This window comes from Nelumbo nucifera, chromosome 4 (genome assembly GCF_055504915.1).
Source record: "Nelumbo nucifera cultivar China Antique chromosome 4, China Antique-T2T, whole genome shotgun sequence".
NCBI classification, from domain to species: Eukaryota; Viridiplantae; Streptophyta; class Magnoliopsida; order Proteales; family Nelumbonaceae; genus Nelumbo; species Nelumbo nucifera.
In genome coordinates this window covers 26335910-26355645 of record NC_142652.1, presented here as the reverse complement: position 1 = coordinate 26355645, position 19736 = coordinate 26335910, and the positions used below count along the sequence as shown (strand labels likewise).

The following is a 19736-nucleotide window of genomic DNA, read 5'->3' as shown; positions in this document are numbered from 1 at the left end:
CAAATAGATGTGAATGCAAATATGTAGAGTATAAAATGATTCATATAAGGATGCATTTGGAAACGGTATAAATACCGGTTCGATGCATTATTGCACTCCGGTCTTAATTTGCATATGTTTGGAAGCGTTATAAATATACTTCTAAAATTGAAGTAAAATTGCAAACATGTCGGAGTGTGCCTCGATCTTGGGGGTGGAAAACTACTTCGATTTTTTCAAAGTAAAAATTCATGCCTCTTTCATCGAGGGAAACAGGTGAATAGTTTACTCTCATCCACCACTCATCATAACTCATCCATTTGAGCATGAGTAACGGATATTTTCCCCTTTTGGGTTTGAGCATCACAACGTCCAAGATTTGAGAGACTGAGCATCAAGTCATCGATACTATTAAGTTTTGTTTAAGCGTTCAAGAGTTTGAGATCTGAACGTATACCATCGAATACTCTAGGTTTGAACATCAAGTCATCGGCGACAATTACATTCTATCTGAGCAACTGAGCATTCGAGAGTCTAAGATCTGAACGTCTATCGTTAGATACTCTGGGTCTGAACGTCAAGTCGTTGATTACTATTATGTTATGTCTAAGCATCTAAGAGTTTGAGATCTAAGTGTCTGTTGTCAGATACTGTGGATATGAACATTAAGTCATCGATGACTTATGTTCTGTTTGAGCATCTAAGAGTTTGAGATATGAGTGTTTGTCGTTGGATACTCTAGGTCTAAACATCAAGTCATTGGCGACTGTTAAGTTTTGTTTGAGCATCCAAGAGTCCGAGATCTGAATGTCTATTGTCCAATACTCTATATCTAGATGTCAAGTTGTTAGTGACTATTACAACAAAAGGCTGACATCAATTGCAATTTATTGTTTAGGTGGATTAGAATGATTGAAATTTGAGTTTGATTTGAGAGGCAGTGGCTTGAAAGTCAGTTATGAGATGAAGGGTATTTTTAGGTCTTTTTTGAAATTACTATTCTCCTTCGTTTGGTGCTGCTCTAATGGTGGTGGTGTTCTTGCCTTAACAAATTTATATTGAATGAGATTTTCAACTGAGTTCAATACGAAATTAACATACTGGCTCCTATCTCAAGTGTTTTGGGTTGGTCCAAGTGTCTTGAGCTCCAGACCAAGTGAACTGCAAGTCATTATAGGGTTGCTAACCTCCTTGAATGGTGGAGTTGGGCAAGTATGATTTTGTAATTCCACTAGTCGACAAGAGAAAAATGACTCAAAAGACTCTTCTATAGGTACTCTTTGGACATCATCTTTCTCATCATTGTTACAGTCTTCGTCATCATCATTGTGATCTAGATCACTTTCATCAGATTCTATTCAATCAACTTCACCGTCAATGTCCTTGTAATTCTAGCATCTGTGATTTGAATGATAAGATTCCAAGCTGTAAGTGACGGAGTCATCTTCAAAGACCAATGATTGCTTGGCTTTCCCTGTTTATTTTTCTTAATTTTTGTCTTTATAAATAGCCAAACGTTCACAATTTAACACCTTGTTTTGCATCTATAATTGCCAAACAAGAAGATTGTAAAATAAAACTAAAACCAAATCCTTAATTGCATGCACTTGAATCGGAGGTGTCATAGTTTATAGCGGGTATTATTGCATTACATTGAAACCAAATGCAACCTAAATTGCAAAATTGGGTTAGTTTTGCATCGACAAATTTATTTTCTTACAAAATAGACTTTTAGCTGTAATGGATGCAAACATGAATTCCAATAAAACATATGCTTTTTTTTTCTATTTTTTTATCAAAAGCCCACTTGAATGCAAATTTACTTATTTTTTATCGATGTATTTTTACATCTTATTATCAATGTAAATATGCATTGGTCTGTCATTTGTCAATGCATAAATGTAATATTGCCAAACACAAGTAAAAGTGAACCAAAGTGCAAATTTACCCTAAATTGGGATTTACACTCCATTGTCATCATTTCCAACGCAACCTTAGTATTCATCAAAGTTCTATGTTATTGGTAAGGTATGAATAAGTTTGTTAAATATCACTTGGTTGATTGGATTGGCTAGATTGAAGTCAAAAAAGTGTGGAGACCATGCCCTCTATTGTACGTTGGGAGCATCTCCCGTACTAATATGTTAAATTGATGGAGAGATAGGGTGTTCTTATGATTTTTGTTTCACGAAATCCCATCTCCTTTCCTCTAAATTATTATTATTAAAAAATCCCATCTCCTTTCACTCTTTTTTAAATCCATAAAAAGGGAAATACTTTTCCTTACATTAAGTATATGTTTGGCGTTGCTTCCATTTATTAAATAAACATTTGTATTTGATTTGTCTTCAAAACTGAAAAAAAATGGTTGGTAAACATTTTTTTATGTGATTTATTGATAGTTATATGTCACTAAGCATCACATCAGTAAAGCAATGAATAAATGTTTAATCATTGGAAAAAGTGTTAAAATGATGCTTCTCCAATGGTTAGTGCACACATAAATCAAGACCAACTTTTATCAATACCTATGCATACCAATCGGCATGATAGAAAGGCATATAAACGGAAGGCATACCAAACACTGCCTAAAGAAAGGATGCAAAATGAGATAAAAATGTTGAATAGCCAAAAACAAGAACTTGAAGAAGAAAAGAAAAAGCAAAATCAATTCACCCTAACCAAACGCGCTCCTTTCTTTGATTCTCTATTTCTCTCCCGAAGTAAGGACGAATAAGCAAGATCTCGGAATATATTGAAGATAAGCTTCTTTGGTTACCGGTAACTTTATGCTTTAAAGCCTTTTGCACGAGCGAGCCCGCCGCCCGCGTTCTTACATCAGCCCTGCACCTGTATTTCTCCGTCTGAAGTTCGTCTTCCGTTCCTAACCCAAATACCGACCAACCCTAACCCTAATTAACTCCTGGAACGTCCATGGCGGGGGACGAAGCTGACACTCGAAAGAAGCACAGGAGGTCTCCCGATGATGGAGCTGAGGAGGGGGCCAAGCGCCGAAAGCACAGCCACCGACACCACCACAGCAGCAGCCATCATCGGCACCACCATCGCCATCGCAGAAGCAAAAGCGACCTTGGCAGCAAACATGAAGAAGAAATTGCTCTTCCTGTTTCTGTTGTCTCAGGTTCTAATTCACGTCCAGACGACGAAAAAGAAGAGGGTGAGATCCTTGAAGAAGAAGAGGAGGGTTATGGAGTTGGCGATGTTGCAGTGGTGAAGGAGAAAACAAACTCTGGTGTTGAATCCGGCGAGATTGAGCCAGGTGAAGTCGCTGGCGGATCGGATAATCGGGATCGGGTACGTGCAGATTCCTTCTATTTCATTCCCTTTTCCTTTTCTAATTTCGGTTTCAAACTCCCAAATTTCGTTTTCCTTGCATCCTGTTATCTGTTGATTTTGTTTCAATTTGTTTGGATATTATTGGGACTTGAGACCTCGTTGAGATTTCTTCTGAAATCGTTGGAACATATTTTGCTTTTCTTATCTGGCATTAAGAGACAACTCCCTATAACTCATCCTTTTCACTGTTTCTACTTTCTACATTAGTTTCGGTTTATTGAAGCTCATTCTGGTTACCATGTTGTTTATTGGGATTAGTTGTAAATTAGAAGATCCGTTTGCGTTACACGAATTTCTAGTGAAGTTGAATCCCGGTATCCCGTTGCACAATTTTCAGGCGTACTATAGGCATAACTTGTTGACCTATGGAGACTAATAAATTAGTGAGAACTATCCGCACGTTGGTTAATTTCATGTTGACATGTAAAAACTGCAATAGATCTTATGTCTTTATGAGCTTATACCCTATGCACTAATTCTGTCTATTTCTTTGTTGTAGGAGGATCACGCCGAGGGAGACACCGCTTCTGGTAAAGGTCAAGAAAAGCCTGAGCTAAATCGTAATGTGCTGACAGAGAATAGCGTAGGAAAGAATGCTCAAAGTTCAAAAACATCCAAAGAGTATAACGTTGATGATACAACATTGGATTTGGCGGGGGATAGGAGAGAGGAGATTGGCAATCAGCTTCATGAACGTTCTGACAGGAAAGATATAAAAAATGCACCTGCCAGGGCTGGTGGCTCCAGAGATTCAAGGATTGGCCATTTGGCATCTGGTCAGGAATATGGAGAAGCAGAGATTAATGGGTCAAGTTCCGAATCTGAAGCCTTGAAGTCCAGGGAAAAGAAACATATTGGCTCATCCTCAAGTGATGACATGTTGCTTCATGCCAATGGGGATATTAGTCAGAAATTTCCTGGAGAGGATTATATGTCCCCTCTAAAAGGAACAAGAAAGGAAAAGGATTACAGGGATGCTAAAGAAACTGCATCAAGAAGGTGTACTAGGTCGAGATCTCCGGTAGCTGGAGAAGATATGGGCTCAAGAAAGAACAGAAAAAGAGATGATCAAGGGGCTAAAACTGATTCAATAAGAGATGAATTAAGTAAACCTTTGGAACTAATAGATTCTGACAAAATTGGTACAGAACATAGAAGAAGATCAAAGTCTCCTGAAAGTATGAAGTACAGGAATAATAGGTACTATGATGAGGTCCATTCTAGGAACAGGTTGAGGTCTCCTGAGCATGCAAGAGAGAGGAGATCTCAGTCCCGTAGTGTATTGCAAGAGAAGAACAAGAATGATTCTGATCATGAAATAGTGGTAAGATACAGTAGGGAGGACATGCATAGTAGTAGAGACTGGGTGAGGGACAGAGGAAGGGAGCGGAGTAGTAGTTATAGCAGATACAGTGAACGAGAGGATAAACATGGCAGTCGGGATACAAGAGAAAGGGATAGGGGTAAGGATAGAGATAGAGATAGGGAAAGGGATGGGGACAGGGAAAGGTATAGAGACAGGGATAGGGAAAGGGACAGGGAAAAGACAAGAGATAGGGATAGAGATAGGAATAGTGAGAGGGAGAGGGAGAGGGAGAGAGGTAGGGATAAGGATAGAAGTAGGGAGACTGAGTTTGACAGAGTGAGCAGACATAATTATGATGGTCCTAAAGATGACTATGGTAGTCGAGATAGGCATAAGGATTCCAAGCATCCAAAATATGATGAACCTGAGCGACGGGAAAGAACAAGAACAAAAGATGCAAAGAAAGCACCTAATTCTATGAATAATGTTTCAGAGGGGCATGAAGAGAATCTACAAAGGTTGGACTTCTCCTGAAGCACAATCACTTAATTGCTGTGCCTTTCTTGGATTGATTTGTATTTGACTTCGTTTGTATTTTTTCATGTTCAGAGATGATGATGAAGAAGAAAATTATGAAGACAAGGTTGCATTGCAACTTGCGGAGCAGGAAGAGGAAGACATTGACAGAATTAAGGAGGAGAGCAGAAAAAGAAGACAAGCTATTTTAGAAAAATATAAACAGCAGCACTTGCAACAACAGGTTGAATCTCATTCTCAAATTGTGGATAAAGGTATCTTCAAAATACCTTCCAAGTTTAGTGTAGAAATACTGTATTTTGAGTTTTGGCATCTGCCTTATGTTTTATTTCCGTTTTGTTCTTATATTGGTGGGGTTCTAGTTTACTTTGCTTTGCACTTAAGCTAAATTATTTTTGATCAGAGGAAAAGAATTCTTCCAATGTTGATGTGCCAAAAGAGCAGCCTTGCTCTTCAAAAGCTGCTGTTAGTGCTGGCCTTGAAGTTGTTGAGGGTAGGAAAGAGACTTCAGATTTCTATGCTGTTGGTGTGCCATTTTCTGTGGGGAAATCACCACCACAAAATGGAGCTTTGGATCATCAGAGGACTTCTGGTGTTGGGGGCCTAGGAGATGGTTCACCAAAGGTTTGTGAACATAAATCCCTGTATCTGTTATTTTTTTGAAGGTAAATTAAAACGAAAAGTTCATTAACTGAAAAGAAATGGTGACAGTACAGCCACAAGAGGTAATGAGAAATCACCTATCAAAAGACAAACCAACAAAAATGCAATTCATTAACTCCCCTCTCATTCCAAAGATGACCAAAAAGCAGCCCCAAGCAACTCTATTGACATCCCTGAAAATTCAGGAAGAAACAAACCCAGTCCAAATTTCTTCTCCCAATGAGGGACAGGGTTCCTTCTTGGATCTTGCCTTGTCCTCAAAGACTCGTCTATTTCTCTTTGTCCTCCCAACAAACCACATAAAAAATGCAGAACCACACAATTTTAGCTTTCTTACTCCCATTTAAAACTGACCAACATACAAAACTTAACTTTCAATCCTGACAGTTGTTAAGAATGAGTATTGATTCCTCATTTTATTTAGAAATCTGTGTGTGTATGTATTTGGACCTTTTTATCTGCCTTTTGTTTCTAATCCTGTTGGGTTAACCGGTTTATCAATTTCTGCAGAGTGAGAGATCAAATGACATGTTTTGTGACGATATTTTTGGAGAGTCACCTGCTGGAGTTCGTAAGCCGGTAATTATCAACTCTTGTTTCCATTTTGAATTGCAATTTTTTTATGTAAAAGTGATATGGCAAATTCACAATATCATCATCATCTAAGCCTTGTCCCAACTATCTTGGGTTGGCTACATGAATCCTGTTTTGCCAATCTGTTTTGTTCAGTCAGTGCCATATCCATCGACAAATTATGGGTGCTTAAATCATTTTTTGAGAGAATGGTAAAGTATTTCATTAAATAAAGTGGTGCAAACCGATACACATAAAGAAACTGTGAGAATGGAATGGAACCCCCTGGAGCCAAATAAACTGAAACTAAAGTTTGATGGTAGCTCTTTTGGCAATCCAGGGAGGGGCAGGTATTGGGGTTATCTTTAGAGACCATTAAGGAGTAGTGGTGGCCTTATTCTCAGGGCCAATTGGATTTGGAAACTCGATAAAAGCTGAGTTAGTGGTTCTCTTACAAGGACTAAAACTAGCAGTACAGCTAGGAGTGAGAGAGCTAGAAGTAGATGGAGGCTCTTTGCTGGTTATGTCTCGGGTGAATCAAGTCAACTCTGCCCCTTGGAAATACAGATTTGCTTTCAGGGAATTGATTGATCTCTTGCAAAGAGCTGTAACTCAAGTTTTGGCTGGGTTAAAAGGACAGCAAATGGGTTGGCAGATATCCTAGCAAAACAGGGAGCTGATAGATCCAATTTATTTTGGGCAATGATGTAATCTGTAGTAGCAAAAGGGGATGCGAATGTGTATCTATAAAAAAAAGGGGGATGAGAATGTGGGCAATCTGTATACTGTTTGAGTTTGTTGGGCTACTATGTAGCTAAAACATTGTATTTATCTCAGACATTAATTAATGAATTTATTTTGCTGATCCAAAAAAAACACTGAACATGTATAAAGACCTTGCCCAGTAAGGCACCGGACAAGGCAAGTATTGACTTTGTACACCCCAAAAAAATCACTGTTGAACAAATCATACAAAGAGATTGCTATGATCAAAAAAGATCTGTAAGGAATATTCTTGAATAACTTGTGTGACCCACCACCCATGAGTATATCCTACCCCAAATGTCTTTTAAAACCAACTCTTCTGAAATGAACTTATCTTAGAAAGCCTCCTGTTTCTTTCGTTCCAAATTGACCACAGAACTGCTGCTGGCACTACCTTCCAAACAATCCATCCTTTCCTTGACAAACAACCCACAATCCAGCTCATTAACAGTGCCAGTAAACCCTTGGGAAAACACAGCTGAACTCTAAACACCTTTAGAACTTTCATCCATCTCTCCCAAGTGAAGCTACGATGCAGAAAAAGATGCTCCATCTCAGAATTGCACAGCACAATCTATGGGTGCTTAAATCATTTCTTATTACTTCTACCCAAGTCCTTGGTTTGCCCCTGGCTATGCCTTTATCCTTATACATCTTTAGTGCAGAAGATCAAACTGCAGTAGTTTAAGACTTGTTGTAGATTTACAATGGTCAGGTTCCCTCTTCCGAGGCCTAGAATGTCTTATGAAAAATCCACAACATTTACGAAAATGGTTTTGAGGCAGTGAAAGCTGATACATTGCAGGCTGTGCTTCATAAGATGTTGCATTTCTCTGATTCTGATATATGCATGTAATCCAAATTTGGTAATACGATCTTCAGGAGTTTCATGAAGATGTACTAAAATTTGTATTGGAAAGCATTCTTTTGTGATTTGCTACTATATTCCTAATTGCCTATTCAATCTTATTTTGTTCAATACAATGGTTTGTCTTTCCTTCTTTTCATCGTCAATAAAGGAAGTGCTTTGGCAACTGCACATTTTGCTATTACTTGGTCTGGATCTCCAATTTGATTTATTTATGGTCTTTGTGCTTGGCTTCAGTTAAGTCTGGTTTCTGGATGTCCACCTTCAATGTCAATGGTGGATTTGACTGTCCTTCAAGTTTGAGGGGGATAGCAATTGTAGAAAATGTTCACTTGTGGGTACAACATCTATACCTTTGTTTCCTTTTATCTAGGATTTATTGAATCAGTTATTGTTCAATCACTATTTGACTAGTTTTAGAAACGAAAAACTCTGAGTTTAGTTATTTTGGATGAATTCAAGGATGTCCATGGATGCTTTCAATTTGACTGTTTTTTTGCCTTAAATGACAATGATATGGGAGTGCACCACTGATAAAAAAAATGATATGGGAGTGTGCTGATTGTTCTTCCAGTTATTCTTATTCCATTCTCTCTATGTAGATGATGCAAGTAATCTTTCCTTCTTTTTCCTTGTGTATTTTGAAAGTTGATGTTCAAATCATTTACCTTTTGCAGGGGAAAGGAGATGGTCTACAGATTGAAAGGAGTGGTCTTCATGATAATTGGGACGATGCAGAGGGATACTATAGTAAGTCATTTTTCATTTTTTTTCTCCCCTTCTTTTGCTTTTCTTCAGCAGATGTAGGTGGCTGAATTTCTATGCCTGTATTTTTAATTGATTCAGTGCTGATCTCTTCATTATGTCATTCCTGTGCTGCATTGTCTTGTGGGCACGGTTAATTATGTCATTCCTATACAGGTTACCGATTTGGGGAAATACTTGACGGTCGATATGAAATTACTGCTGCTCACGGGAAAGGCGTTTTTTCTACTGTAGTCCGTGCAAAGGATCTCAAGGCTGGAAGAGGTGATCCAGAAGAAGTGGCTATAAAAATCATACGCAATAATGAGACCATGTCAGTAAATGAGGTTCTTTTTTCTTAGACATTAGTTCATTTGTATTAAGTGTTGGGTTTGGGTTTTATACTTTTATTATCATTCATAAAATTTACTGTTTTCTAAAATTCCCTTAAACAGGTACAAGGCGGGTATGGAGGAACTTGTCATATTGAAGAAGCTAGCTGGTGCAGATCCTGAGGATCGGCGTCATTGTGTTCGATTTCTCTCAAGTTTCAAGTACCGGAATCATCTTTGCTTAGTTTTTGAATCTCTTCATATGAATCTTCGTGAGGTTCTAAAGAAGTTTGGTCGTAATATTGGTCTTAAACTGACTGCTGTGAGGGCATATGCAAAGCAGCTTTTTATTGCATTGAAGCATCTCAGAAACTGTGGTGTTTTGCATTGTGACATAAAGCCAGATAATATGCTGGTAAGTTCATTTTTCTTGATTTGTTGGGCTCTTTTATAACTTTTCACCATTTTGTTGTTGACTTGTTGTTGGTTTTAGGTTAATGAGGCGAAAAATGTGCTGAAGCTTTGTGATTTTGGCAATGCAATGTTCGCTGGAAAAAATGAGATCACTCCATACTTGGTGAGCCGTTTTTATCGTGCTCCTGAAATAAGTAAGTCCTATGACTTATGATTGGTAAAGATGTTTGGAGTTCTGATTGTTGGATCCATTCTTGATGCTTCATTAAATAAAGATCTTCATTGGTTGTACCATAAGACCTGAACTTGTATCATGTTGCTGCAGTTCTTGGCTTGCCTTATGATCATCCAATGGATATTTGGTCTGTTGGTTGCTGTTTGTATGAGCTTTATACTGGGAAGGTTCTTTTTCCTGGTCCATCAAACAATGACATGCTTCGCCTCCACATGGAATTAAAGGGTCCCTTTCCAAAGAAGATGCTGCGGAAGGTTGAATTTTGATTTCTGTGTAATTATAAAAGCTGATTTTTTGCATTGTTTTTCCTTTCTCTGAATCTTGGGTTTGTCTCCCATGTTCTCCATGATCATGAATTTTTATGTTGCTTTCATTAATTCATATAATGTGGCAAGTATGTCTAGTAACTTTTGATGTCTTTTGTATTTATTGATATTAAAGACACCTGTAATGTGATTAGACCTATTGATTTTGTGGTGACATATCTTCTATCTGTTTGTCTTAATACAGGGTGCATTTACTGATCAGCATTTTGACCAGGATTTGAATTTCCATGCTACCGAAGAAGATCCTGTTACGAAAAAGGTGGGCATTATCTTTTCTATTACAGGGTGGTCAATTTATTGCTGATAAGTTAACAGTGGTTCGTCAAAATATTAAAGATAATGTTGATTAGGGATTTAGGTCTAGACTCTAGAAAAATGTTTAATTTTCTACAATGTTTTCTATGAACTTGGTTTATCTTTCTACTTTGCTTTTGCAGGCTGTAAAGAGGCTTCTTCTCAATATTAAGCCAAAGGATATTGGTTCTTTAATTACAAGTTCTCCTGGTGAGGATCCAAAGATGTTGGCCAATTTCAAGGATCTTTTAGAAAGAATATTTATATTGGATCCAGAAAAGAGAATGACAGTCTCTCAAGCATTGAGTCATCCATTCATCACTGGCAAGTGAACAAAGATGCTGATTTTTTGACTCCAGAATGATGTTGATCTAGATACATGTACATTATGGTCTCAACTTTTCAGTTCTCTAATTATTGAGCATTTCTTTGTCTCTTTATCTTCTCTGTGTTGTCCCAAGAGCATTGGACACAGAGTTACTGGCGTGGCTGAAGTGCGAAAAAAGATGTTTGGTTTGGAGACCTTCCTACTTGGCGGTTCTTCCAGTGGGATGTGTTCTGTCTCTATTGTAAGACAACTTGCCGAAGGCGTTTTCATCTCTTGTAGTCATTCTTGATGTTGGGCTTTGTAAAGATTTATGACATTTGCTTCCTCCATGACATTTTCTTTTGAAGTTTTAATATGGTTCCCTGCAACCTTTGGCAGGTTCCTTTTGCATTTGAAAATTCTCAATAATAGTAGTAGTTAAACTATGACGTTGTAAAGAAACACATATACGCTTCCTTTAACTTTCAGAAATGATGGATATTGAAAGTTGTCTTTTCTGATAGCCAGCTTCCATCTCCATTCAGGGATTGCTAATGGAAAACTTGGATGTTGCATTTCTTTTGGTTTCATTTTGTGCACTGTCTGTTCATTTATCCAAGTTACTTGGATCCTAGAGAGTCTAATTATATTTTTCATTCAGGGTTTCTTCCAGTGCTATGAGGCAACGATCAGTGCTTTAGATGCTTAGAGGGCAAACAAAAAGAAGGTACCCTGGTTTGTTTATTAGGCAGCTTACTGTCACACCATTAAAACTTTTTGACATGGTTGTAACTGTAATATTCTAGCTTTGAACTGTGTTGGAAATTGGATTTAACTTTTTAAATCATACTGCTATCCAGTGGTCTGTTATTTATGTGGCCACCAAAAATCTTGTTCCTCGTTATTTCACAACTATATATATGGAGAGAGAGAGAGAGGTTGCCTTGCCCATAACATTTTCAATATTTTGTTATATGTTGTAAAATGCTTTAGCAAACTACTATTTTAAGAAAAATGGTTCTTCCTGATATGCTTTGCACACTACTATTTAAACATCTTTGTCTGTTTACTCTCTGTATTTTTATAAACTCCACTACATCTGATCTATGCTTTGGTCATTCTGGAGGCTTTTGCACTGGAGATGAGTGGTTGCAGCTCTATGGTGAATATGTAGCTTGGTGAGTAGTTTGTTCCCCCTTTGATTTTGTTTTGTGTTCATTAACTTGATCTGATGTTCTATGTTTTTTCTTTTCTTTCTTTTTTTTTTTCATTTGCCTTTTTCTTTCTTAATAGGCTGCAGTAACAACAATATTGAATTTAAGTGTCGATGTTTTGACATGCCTTGTTTTTCTTTCTTTCTCGTTCTAGGTTATGCTACTATGGTTGCTAACTATCTGGAATTTCTGTAAGTAATCTAGCTCTCATATTCATTGAGCACCATCCACCTTATTGATGTTTAGGAATCAGGGTATGGCTTGTGATGGTAAGTGTATACATTTAATTATTCTTTTAGAATTTTATTTCTCATTTTTTACCTAAAGTTTTCTCATTTTTTTGTTTAATGTTTAGGAAAGTAGTTTTTCCAGTTTGAGTTCTAGATACCTTGACTAATCAATTTCTAAGTCTAGGGCTACATTGTGTTTATCCATTGTTCTTTTATTATACACGATTCCACTGAATAGTAGTTATTGGGTGAAAAAAACCTTTGCTGAATGGTGTAATGAAATTGTTGCCATGTTCAGTGTTTTAAAAGGCGTGGGAGGCATACGCTTGGAGGCGCACCTCCAGGCGAGGCGCTCCCAAAACGCCCTGAGGCGTATGCCAGAGGCGCTGACACCTCTAAGGTGTACGCCTCATGTGCTTTTTTCATGAGGTGTGCTAGAGGCGTACACCTCATGCGCTTCATGCACATCTTATATAAAAAGGAAAAAAGAAAAAGAAAAAAAAAAAGGAAAGGAAAGGAAAGGAAAGGGAAGAAAAGATAAGGGGAAAGAAAGTGGTTTGCCCCCTGCCCCTTTGGCTGGGGGGCTTCGCCCCCCAGGCCCCCCCGCCCCCTTTTCGGTGCAGCCCAATTTGTTTTTTTGAGTTAGGGGGGTCTTGCTCTGCTTGCCTCCACTTTGACAAGACCCCCCCTTTCAACTAATGTTATGCATCTTTATTCTTCTTAGTATTAAAGATTTTTATTAAAAATAAAGAAAAATGAGATCCCCCCTTCCTCTTCATCCTCCTCCTAACCCCCCTCCTCTTAAGGAGGCTAATGCCTCCTTGTGTTCGGGAGCTTACGCCTCTTGCGTTCTGAACTACGCCTCATGCCTCTAGGTAGTGGAACGCCTCGCGTTGCCTCAACGTTTTAAAACATTGGCCATGTTTGCTATCAGTGATTAAAAGGTTCATATAGGCCTAGGCGCAACCCCTTTGAAAAGGTCCGTGCCTGATGCAACTTGCACCTCAGCCCAATTATGTGTCTTTTCAAGCTAGAATCCCCCTTTTTTGCTAGTGTTGTTCTCTCTTCCTCGTATAATTAAGGGATGCAAGATGTTTAACATCACATTAGCCACTTGGAGTAATGCAATTGGTAGAGAAATAAACAGATTGGAAGTTTCATATGCTTGAATTGTTGAGTGGTTGAGTATGTTTTATATGTTATGTTTGATTTTATTTCTATATTTTTACTTTAAATATGTTTTATATTTTATGTTGTGTATTTTAATTTGATACAATAGGCTTTTTAAAACTTTTAGTTTCTTTTAAAATTTAAGTTTGTATTTTTAATTAATACTATTTCTAATAATTTTTGTTGATTTTTTTCGAATTTATAAAAAAATTTTGTGCCATGCTTCAGAAAGGTGCACACCTCGCCTTGTGCCTTGGTTACAGAAAGCCCCCTGTGCTTTTAAAACACTGTTTGCTATAATGGATTTGGGTTCATTCTGTTGAATATTCTATACTTTTTGTCATTGTTCTGCTGCTTTACTATGCTATTTTTCATCAATGAGTCCATGCTCTTTCTACCAATGAATCATATCCTCTCCTGCTGCTGAGTAACTTCACTGCCTATCTATCCCATGCACTCATATAATTCAATTTTGTTGTTTGGAAATTAGTTTTAGAGAATGGTAACAATAGTATTTGTATTAATTGTGTATAGCAAAAAGTGAGTACATAACATGATGTAAATGAATATAAATGTGAATAGTTAAATGCGAATACATCTAATGATCTAATGACACTAACATGCTATCAGCCAATTGGACTTGCTTAAACATAATAATCATCCATGAACCTATGTGGAAGATGTGGGAAGGAGGGAGGATGGCCTGTTTTCTTTGTACAATTGTATTTTCCATGCATTGTGAAGCTTGTGGGAAACCATTGCAGCAACTACATGATTTATAGATGAAAAAAAAACAATTTATCTATTCCATATATCATTGGAGTGGATCTCTCTTCAATTTGATATTTCATGGAACTCTTAGAGATTCCTATTCTTCCTCTGTTGCTTTTTTTTTGTTCCCTTTTCTTGCTCCACTTTTCCTTTTATGTCTCGTAGTTCTCCTCCTTACATTTTCCTAAACTGCTCGAAAAGATTTTTTTTGATAGACAACTGTCAATTCATTTTATTGCTTTAGAGGAAAAATCTTAGTATGATACTGTGATGTTGCTTCAAAAGTTCAGTTACAGCTCCTCTTGAGTTTCTTGACCCCAGTACAATTGATCCCTTCTAGCCCTTTGCTTTGCCAACCCATTCAAAGAGTGAGGTACTCATTTTACAATGGCTCCTAGCTCATGTATTAGTTGTTTTATGCCCCTTATGACATGTCTATGTTTCCCATGATCTCTCCTATTTTTTTGATAGTAGATAAAGATTTTATTTACTTTAGTTGAGGTATTACATCAAGGTGGAAAATTATCCACCAATATACAACTTTAGTGTTTTGCCCAAAATAATATGATCCCTCTTGAATACCAATTACCTATCCTGTTACCATAGTTGTCAAGGCGACGCCTAGGTGACAAGGCGCCCTTTGAGGCTCGCCTCGCCTAATCACCTAGTAGTTTTCTACTTCCTACTATAAAATACTTTTTTATTCATTCTATTTTGAGATTATAATTAAAAAATAGACATTATTAAACTAAAATAATCATTTTGTGTGTTTATATACTAATTTCTTTTTATTATTTTCTTATTTATTAGGGTTTAATCAACACAAACATTGCTAAATGCTTTATTGAACCCTCAAAGACTTAAAAACCTGAATCAATAAGTAAGGAAGAACTAAAAATTTTATCTAATCAGCACATTTTCCTCTTCCATATATTCTTCTTCTTCTTCTACTACTACTACTACTACTACTATCAATACTTTTTATTTTCTTCTTTTCCTATAACAAAAATAAGGGTTCAGCCCCTATATTGTTTGAATTTTATACTCCTTCCTTTTCTTCTCATGAATGTGTTGATTTTCTATACTTTAATATGAAATTTATACTTTTCTTATGAAAATCATGAATGACTATTAAAGAAATATGGTTATGGTACCCAGGGAACTACCCTAGGATCTATGTTTTTAACATAAAAAATCCATCGCCTAGGCGACTAGGCAACAAGGCGCCCCCCAGTCACCTAGCCTCGCCTTGGCGCCTTGAAAAATATGCCTGTTACAACATCTGAATCGCCCTTGACAATTAGATTCCTGAAATTCAGTGACTTTGCCTTTCTAAGCCCTTGGAGAACTGCCCATGCTTCTGCTTCAGTTGTGATCGCTATCTGTAAATCAATAGATGGCCAAAACTGTTCCTTCTTCATTTCTGAATATTCCACCAACACCTGACTGATCTGGATTGCCTAGATGCAACCATCAAAGTTATGTTTTATGAAGCTTAGGGGAGGGGGAATCTCAACCATCTAAAAATATCAACTGTCGAAGGGTCTGCACCTGCTTTCAGTTTATCATGATGTCATCCACCGTAAATTGTGAATGTAACTCCATAGTCTTTACCCAACGAATCATTTTGATATTTATGTTCTCAATGACCTGTCCTTATCACTGAACAGTCTTTCACTTCTCTCCTCCCAAATACACCATAATATAACTTGCCTGGTTGCCTCGCTTCTTGGAGGGGTGAAGAGGGAGTTGACCAACAAGTCCTTCAATTCTAAAGGGAGGATTCCACCTGCCACCAAATAGAGAAAGGAAAAAATTTCAATTAGTAGATACAAAGTTGCAGGAGATTAGTAAGTGGAACGTACTCACATTTTCTCTGCAGAGAAGGTAAACATGAGGTGAAAGAAACCAGAAAGGTTTTCTCCTTTGTAAGTACTGAGTACTCACATGTATTAAATTTGTTACAGAACACCGCCCAGCAGATGATTTGAATAATTCAGACAATGCCATGAACTTGATCTCAGTCCAGGCAATGTTATGGATATACTACTGCCACTACATACTACTATTGTTGTTCTTGTTAGTACTATTGCTTGAGTGAGGATGTCAATCTTCCTTCTGAAAATAATCTTAGTGATGACTAGGATGAGTAGGGAGAATGGTTAATGGTTTTGGTGTGGTGCTTGAGTTGTAAAACCTGTATACTTCCTATTTTTTTAATCAATACTATAATTACTGAATAAATCATTTTTGGACATGCCAAATGCAGATTGGTTCATCAGATATTAAGGATAGAAGGATCATGCACTTAGGTTTAGTTTTGATATTGAGGAATCCTTTGATGCAATCCTTTGCTTATGTTTCTTTGCTTCATGAGGCTACACAATGGGGGGGTAGCCCATCCCCTTAATCCCCCAACCACTGGTGGCAGTGGGATTTGATCCCTGGTCTCTGCTACAATGAGTCAGAGATCCTACCAATTGAGCTACCATTGTTATGTTTTGTTATAAGTAATAAACTGAAAATTTTGTTAAAAGAAAAGAAAATTACAACCTGAGAAGGTGTTGAGGCAACACCTGGAATTAATTCAAACAACAAAACACAACAAAATAAAACTAATCAACATCAATCATCCAAATTACAACTTTGAAATCACAAACACTTCCCAAAGACTATCCCTGATGTCTTCTTTTCCTGATTTGCGCAACATCAGGCAACACAACCCACAATCAAATTCTCCAGCTTTATCTCTTGCAGTTGCACCATATCTGGGCCGATTTTTCTCACCACTCTCCCTACCAAAACCCTTTTCTTCTTCCATCTCTCAGACCCCTCATCATTCCAAGACAGCAATCTCCTTTCCAGATTCAACTTCTGCTGTCCCTCCTCTTTTGCTTCTAAAAGCCCCTTCACTCCTCTTCTATCAGATCCTCTTCCCTCCCTTATCCTTCCTCCTCCTCCCCCCTCCCCCCAAGACTTTTTTCTTGTCTCTTTCTTCTCTCCTGCTCCTTTCAGACTGTTCAATTGCCCTCCGGACCACTCTTTCCCCTCCTAAAAAATTAAACCAAGAGGCTTTCCCTCCTCCACCTGTCTCTCCACTATCTTCTTAATATCCACCCTTTTCTTTTTTTTATGAAAGAAGTTAACTGATTTCATTAAAGGGAGAGCAGGGTACACAAGAAAGTGTACAAATACATAACAGGGGCCAGACCCCTGAGAATTACACAGGAGGAGTTTTGTCAAAATACAAGGAATCCAGAATGACACCTATTTTTGGTAATCCATCTGCAATGGCATTTAGCTCCCTTGGAATCCAGTACAGAGAAACATTGGTAGGAGCCCATAGGTCTCTTGCCTCTGGTAAGAAGTGACTAAGTCTCCACGGTCCAGCTTCCTGTTGTCCTAACCATTTTATAGTGTTTGCTGAGTCACCTTCGATAGAGAAGTTCTGAATACCCAGTTTTCTGGTTAGGCAAATCCCTGTAAGAACTGCTGACGCTTCTGCCTTTGTAGAGTCGGCTATTCCAATTGGTCCACTGTATACACAGCAGATGAGCCCATTTTCATCTCTTAGGGTTCCCCCTATGCCGGCAACTCCAGGGTTACCCAAAGCACTTCCATCAAAGCTTAGAGTCCAAGTTCCTTCCCGTCTTATTGAGGGAACTCTGGGGGTGTGTGGAATAGAAGGGGAGGAGTGCAGAAAGTAATACACATTCCTGTTAAGGTCATTAACATTGAATCCTGTGAACTCTTCTGAGCTGGAAGCCCACAGATTGCAGTGATAAGCAATGTGATTGATCAGCTCACCCTTAGATGTTGCCTTATTTTCAAACAGCTGATTGTTCCTTTCCTCCCAGATTCCCCAGAGCACAGTGTGTAGCACTATCAGCCAGTAAACCTTACCTCTCTTGCTCAGACCTCTTCCATTGTCACTGAGAAATCAAGTCCTGAAGGTGATTTGGAGCCACCCAACTATACCCAACTAGCTGTAGGAAGTAGTTCCAGATGTTGCTGGTTACCTGGCAGTGTATGAAGAGGTGGTCAGCTGTCTCTCCCTCACAGAAACAGAGGATACAAATATGAGGGGAGATATAAAGCCTTTCAAGGTTCTTTTGAAGTAACTCACAAGTGTTTACTCGATTCAGACAAGCCTCCCAAATGAAGAAACTCACTCTTGAGGGGACAAACTTGCACCAGATCTTGAAAGGGAAGTCACAGTCTCGGTTTCCTGCAACCAGAGCTTCGAAGAAAGTCTTGGACGAGAACTCACCTCCTGGGTGGGGTTTCCAGACTCGGGAGTCTTGGGAGTTTGGGGGAATGTAAACTTCTCTGAGAGAGAGGAGGAGGTCAGCTAACTCACTGATATCCGGTTCCCTTAATGGTCTTCTGAGGCTCAAGTTTATGTTGCTTTCATTGGAAGAATTAGGGAGGCACTTGTGAGTTACTTCAGAAGAAGAACCTTGGAAGGCTTTATATCTCCCCTCATGTTTGCATCCTCTGTCTCCGTGAGGGAGAGAGCTGACCACCTCTTCATACACTGTCTCCTTGGAAGGCTCAAGTTTATGTTCCCTTGAGGGTTTTCTGCCCAGATCCTTCCTGCTTTGGAGCCTTCTCCCCCTCTAGACCCCCAGCCATCTCTTCTACCTCCCTTTAACTCTTCTCCCAAGACCCCTCCCTGTACTCTCACTTCCCCCTTTCACCCCCACTTCTTCATTTTCCTGAAATATTCTTTTCTTTTTCTATTATAGAACTTTTGTTGCTGCTCACTTCTTTCACGTTAGAAAATTCTCTTGATTTTGTCTCCCCTGCCTAACTCTACTTCAATGTAGAAACCCTGCTTCTCCCTTTCCTTGTTATCATCTTCCACTACCTTTGAAGAAAATAAAAAATTTGAACTCACCTCAGTATTCAGACTAGCAACGATCTCCAAAGTTCTTGAACCTGTCAGGCCATTCACTGAGCTTTCTAATGCCGCACCAGAATCCACCTTGTTTCCTCTGCTTCTCTCCCTATCTGCAGCTTCAACACTCAAAACTTCTCTTTTACCATGAAAAACTGGTTTCTGAAGCTGGAGGCCATACTGTGAGCAAATCTGGATTGATGTAAGACTATCCAGTTCATGATTGGACTTGGAAGCTTAATTACGGATGGCTTCATGTCTTGTTTGAACACTTTGGTGAATAAGGTGGGTTCGGTCCATCAGAACCATATATCAGTTTTCATACATGTGGCTTTGTAAATCACGTTATTGTTTTTTGGTGCCTCGCCATAGGTCCTTGTTACATTTCTGCTGCTTACTTGATACATCCTGGCAATTAAATATTTGGCATCCTTTCAACCCACTGTAGTGGGTGTCCCATGACACCCTAGTGACAGGACTTCCCTAGGCAAGGCAGCAGTTCAATGGCTAGGTAACAGAATATGATTATGCCTGATAATTATAGTGTTGAGATTTGAAAACGATAACAACATTATACTAAATCAAGCCAGAGATAAAGAGGAGCAAAATACTTGTGAAGATGAAGCGAGTGGCTCTCTCTCTCTCTCTCTCTCTCTCCTCCCCCCCCCCCCCACCACACACACACACACACACAATCGTATCATCATCATCTAAGCCTTGTCCCAATTGTATGGGGTTGGCTACATGAATC

At 38.5% G+C, this 19736-nt stretch overlaps 1 protein-coding gene across 3 annotated transcripts; it reads left to right on the top strand.

The window, feature by feature from the left end:
- Nucleotides 1-2625: 2625 nt before the first annotated feature.
- Nucleotides 2626-16349, top strand: LOC104602985 (uncharacterized). 3 transcript variants are annotated; one of them, XR_736138.3, is made up of 16 exons: nt 2626-3294; nt 3836-5160; nt 5252-5433; nt 5583-5803; nt 6353-6421; nt 8726-8798; nt 8970-9126; nt 9248-9539; nt 9618-9732; nt 9864-10027; nt 10284-10358; nt 10537-10717; nt 10855-10962; nt 11362-11427; nt 11827-11878; nt 12069-16349. XR_736138.3 is itself a non-coding variant. In XM_010266868.3 (13 exons), the coding sequence occupies exons 1-13, from the start codon at nt 2914-2916 to the stop codon at nt 10884-10886; spliced, it is 3267 nt and encodes a 1088-aa protein (XP_010265170.1). In that variant the 5' UTR covers nt 2626-2913; the 3' UTR covers nt 10887-11192. The 3 variants fall into 3 exon arrangements, 1 of the variants encoding a protein (XP_010265170.1); XM_010266868.3 differs by lacking the exons at nt 11362-11427; nt 11827-11878; nt 12069-16349 and having other exon boundaries at nt 10855-11192; XR_016085451.1 differs by lacking the exons at nt 10855-10962; nt 11362-11427; nt 11827-11878; nt 12069-16349 and having other exon boundaries at nt 9618-9701; nt 10537-10601.
- Nucleotides 16350-19736: the final 3387 nt, after the last annotated feature.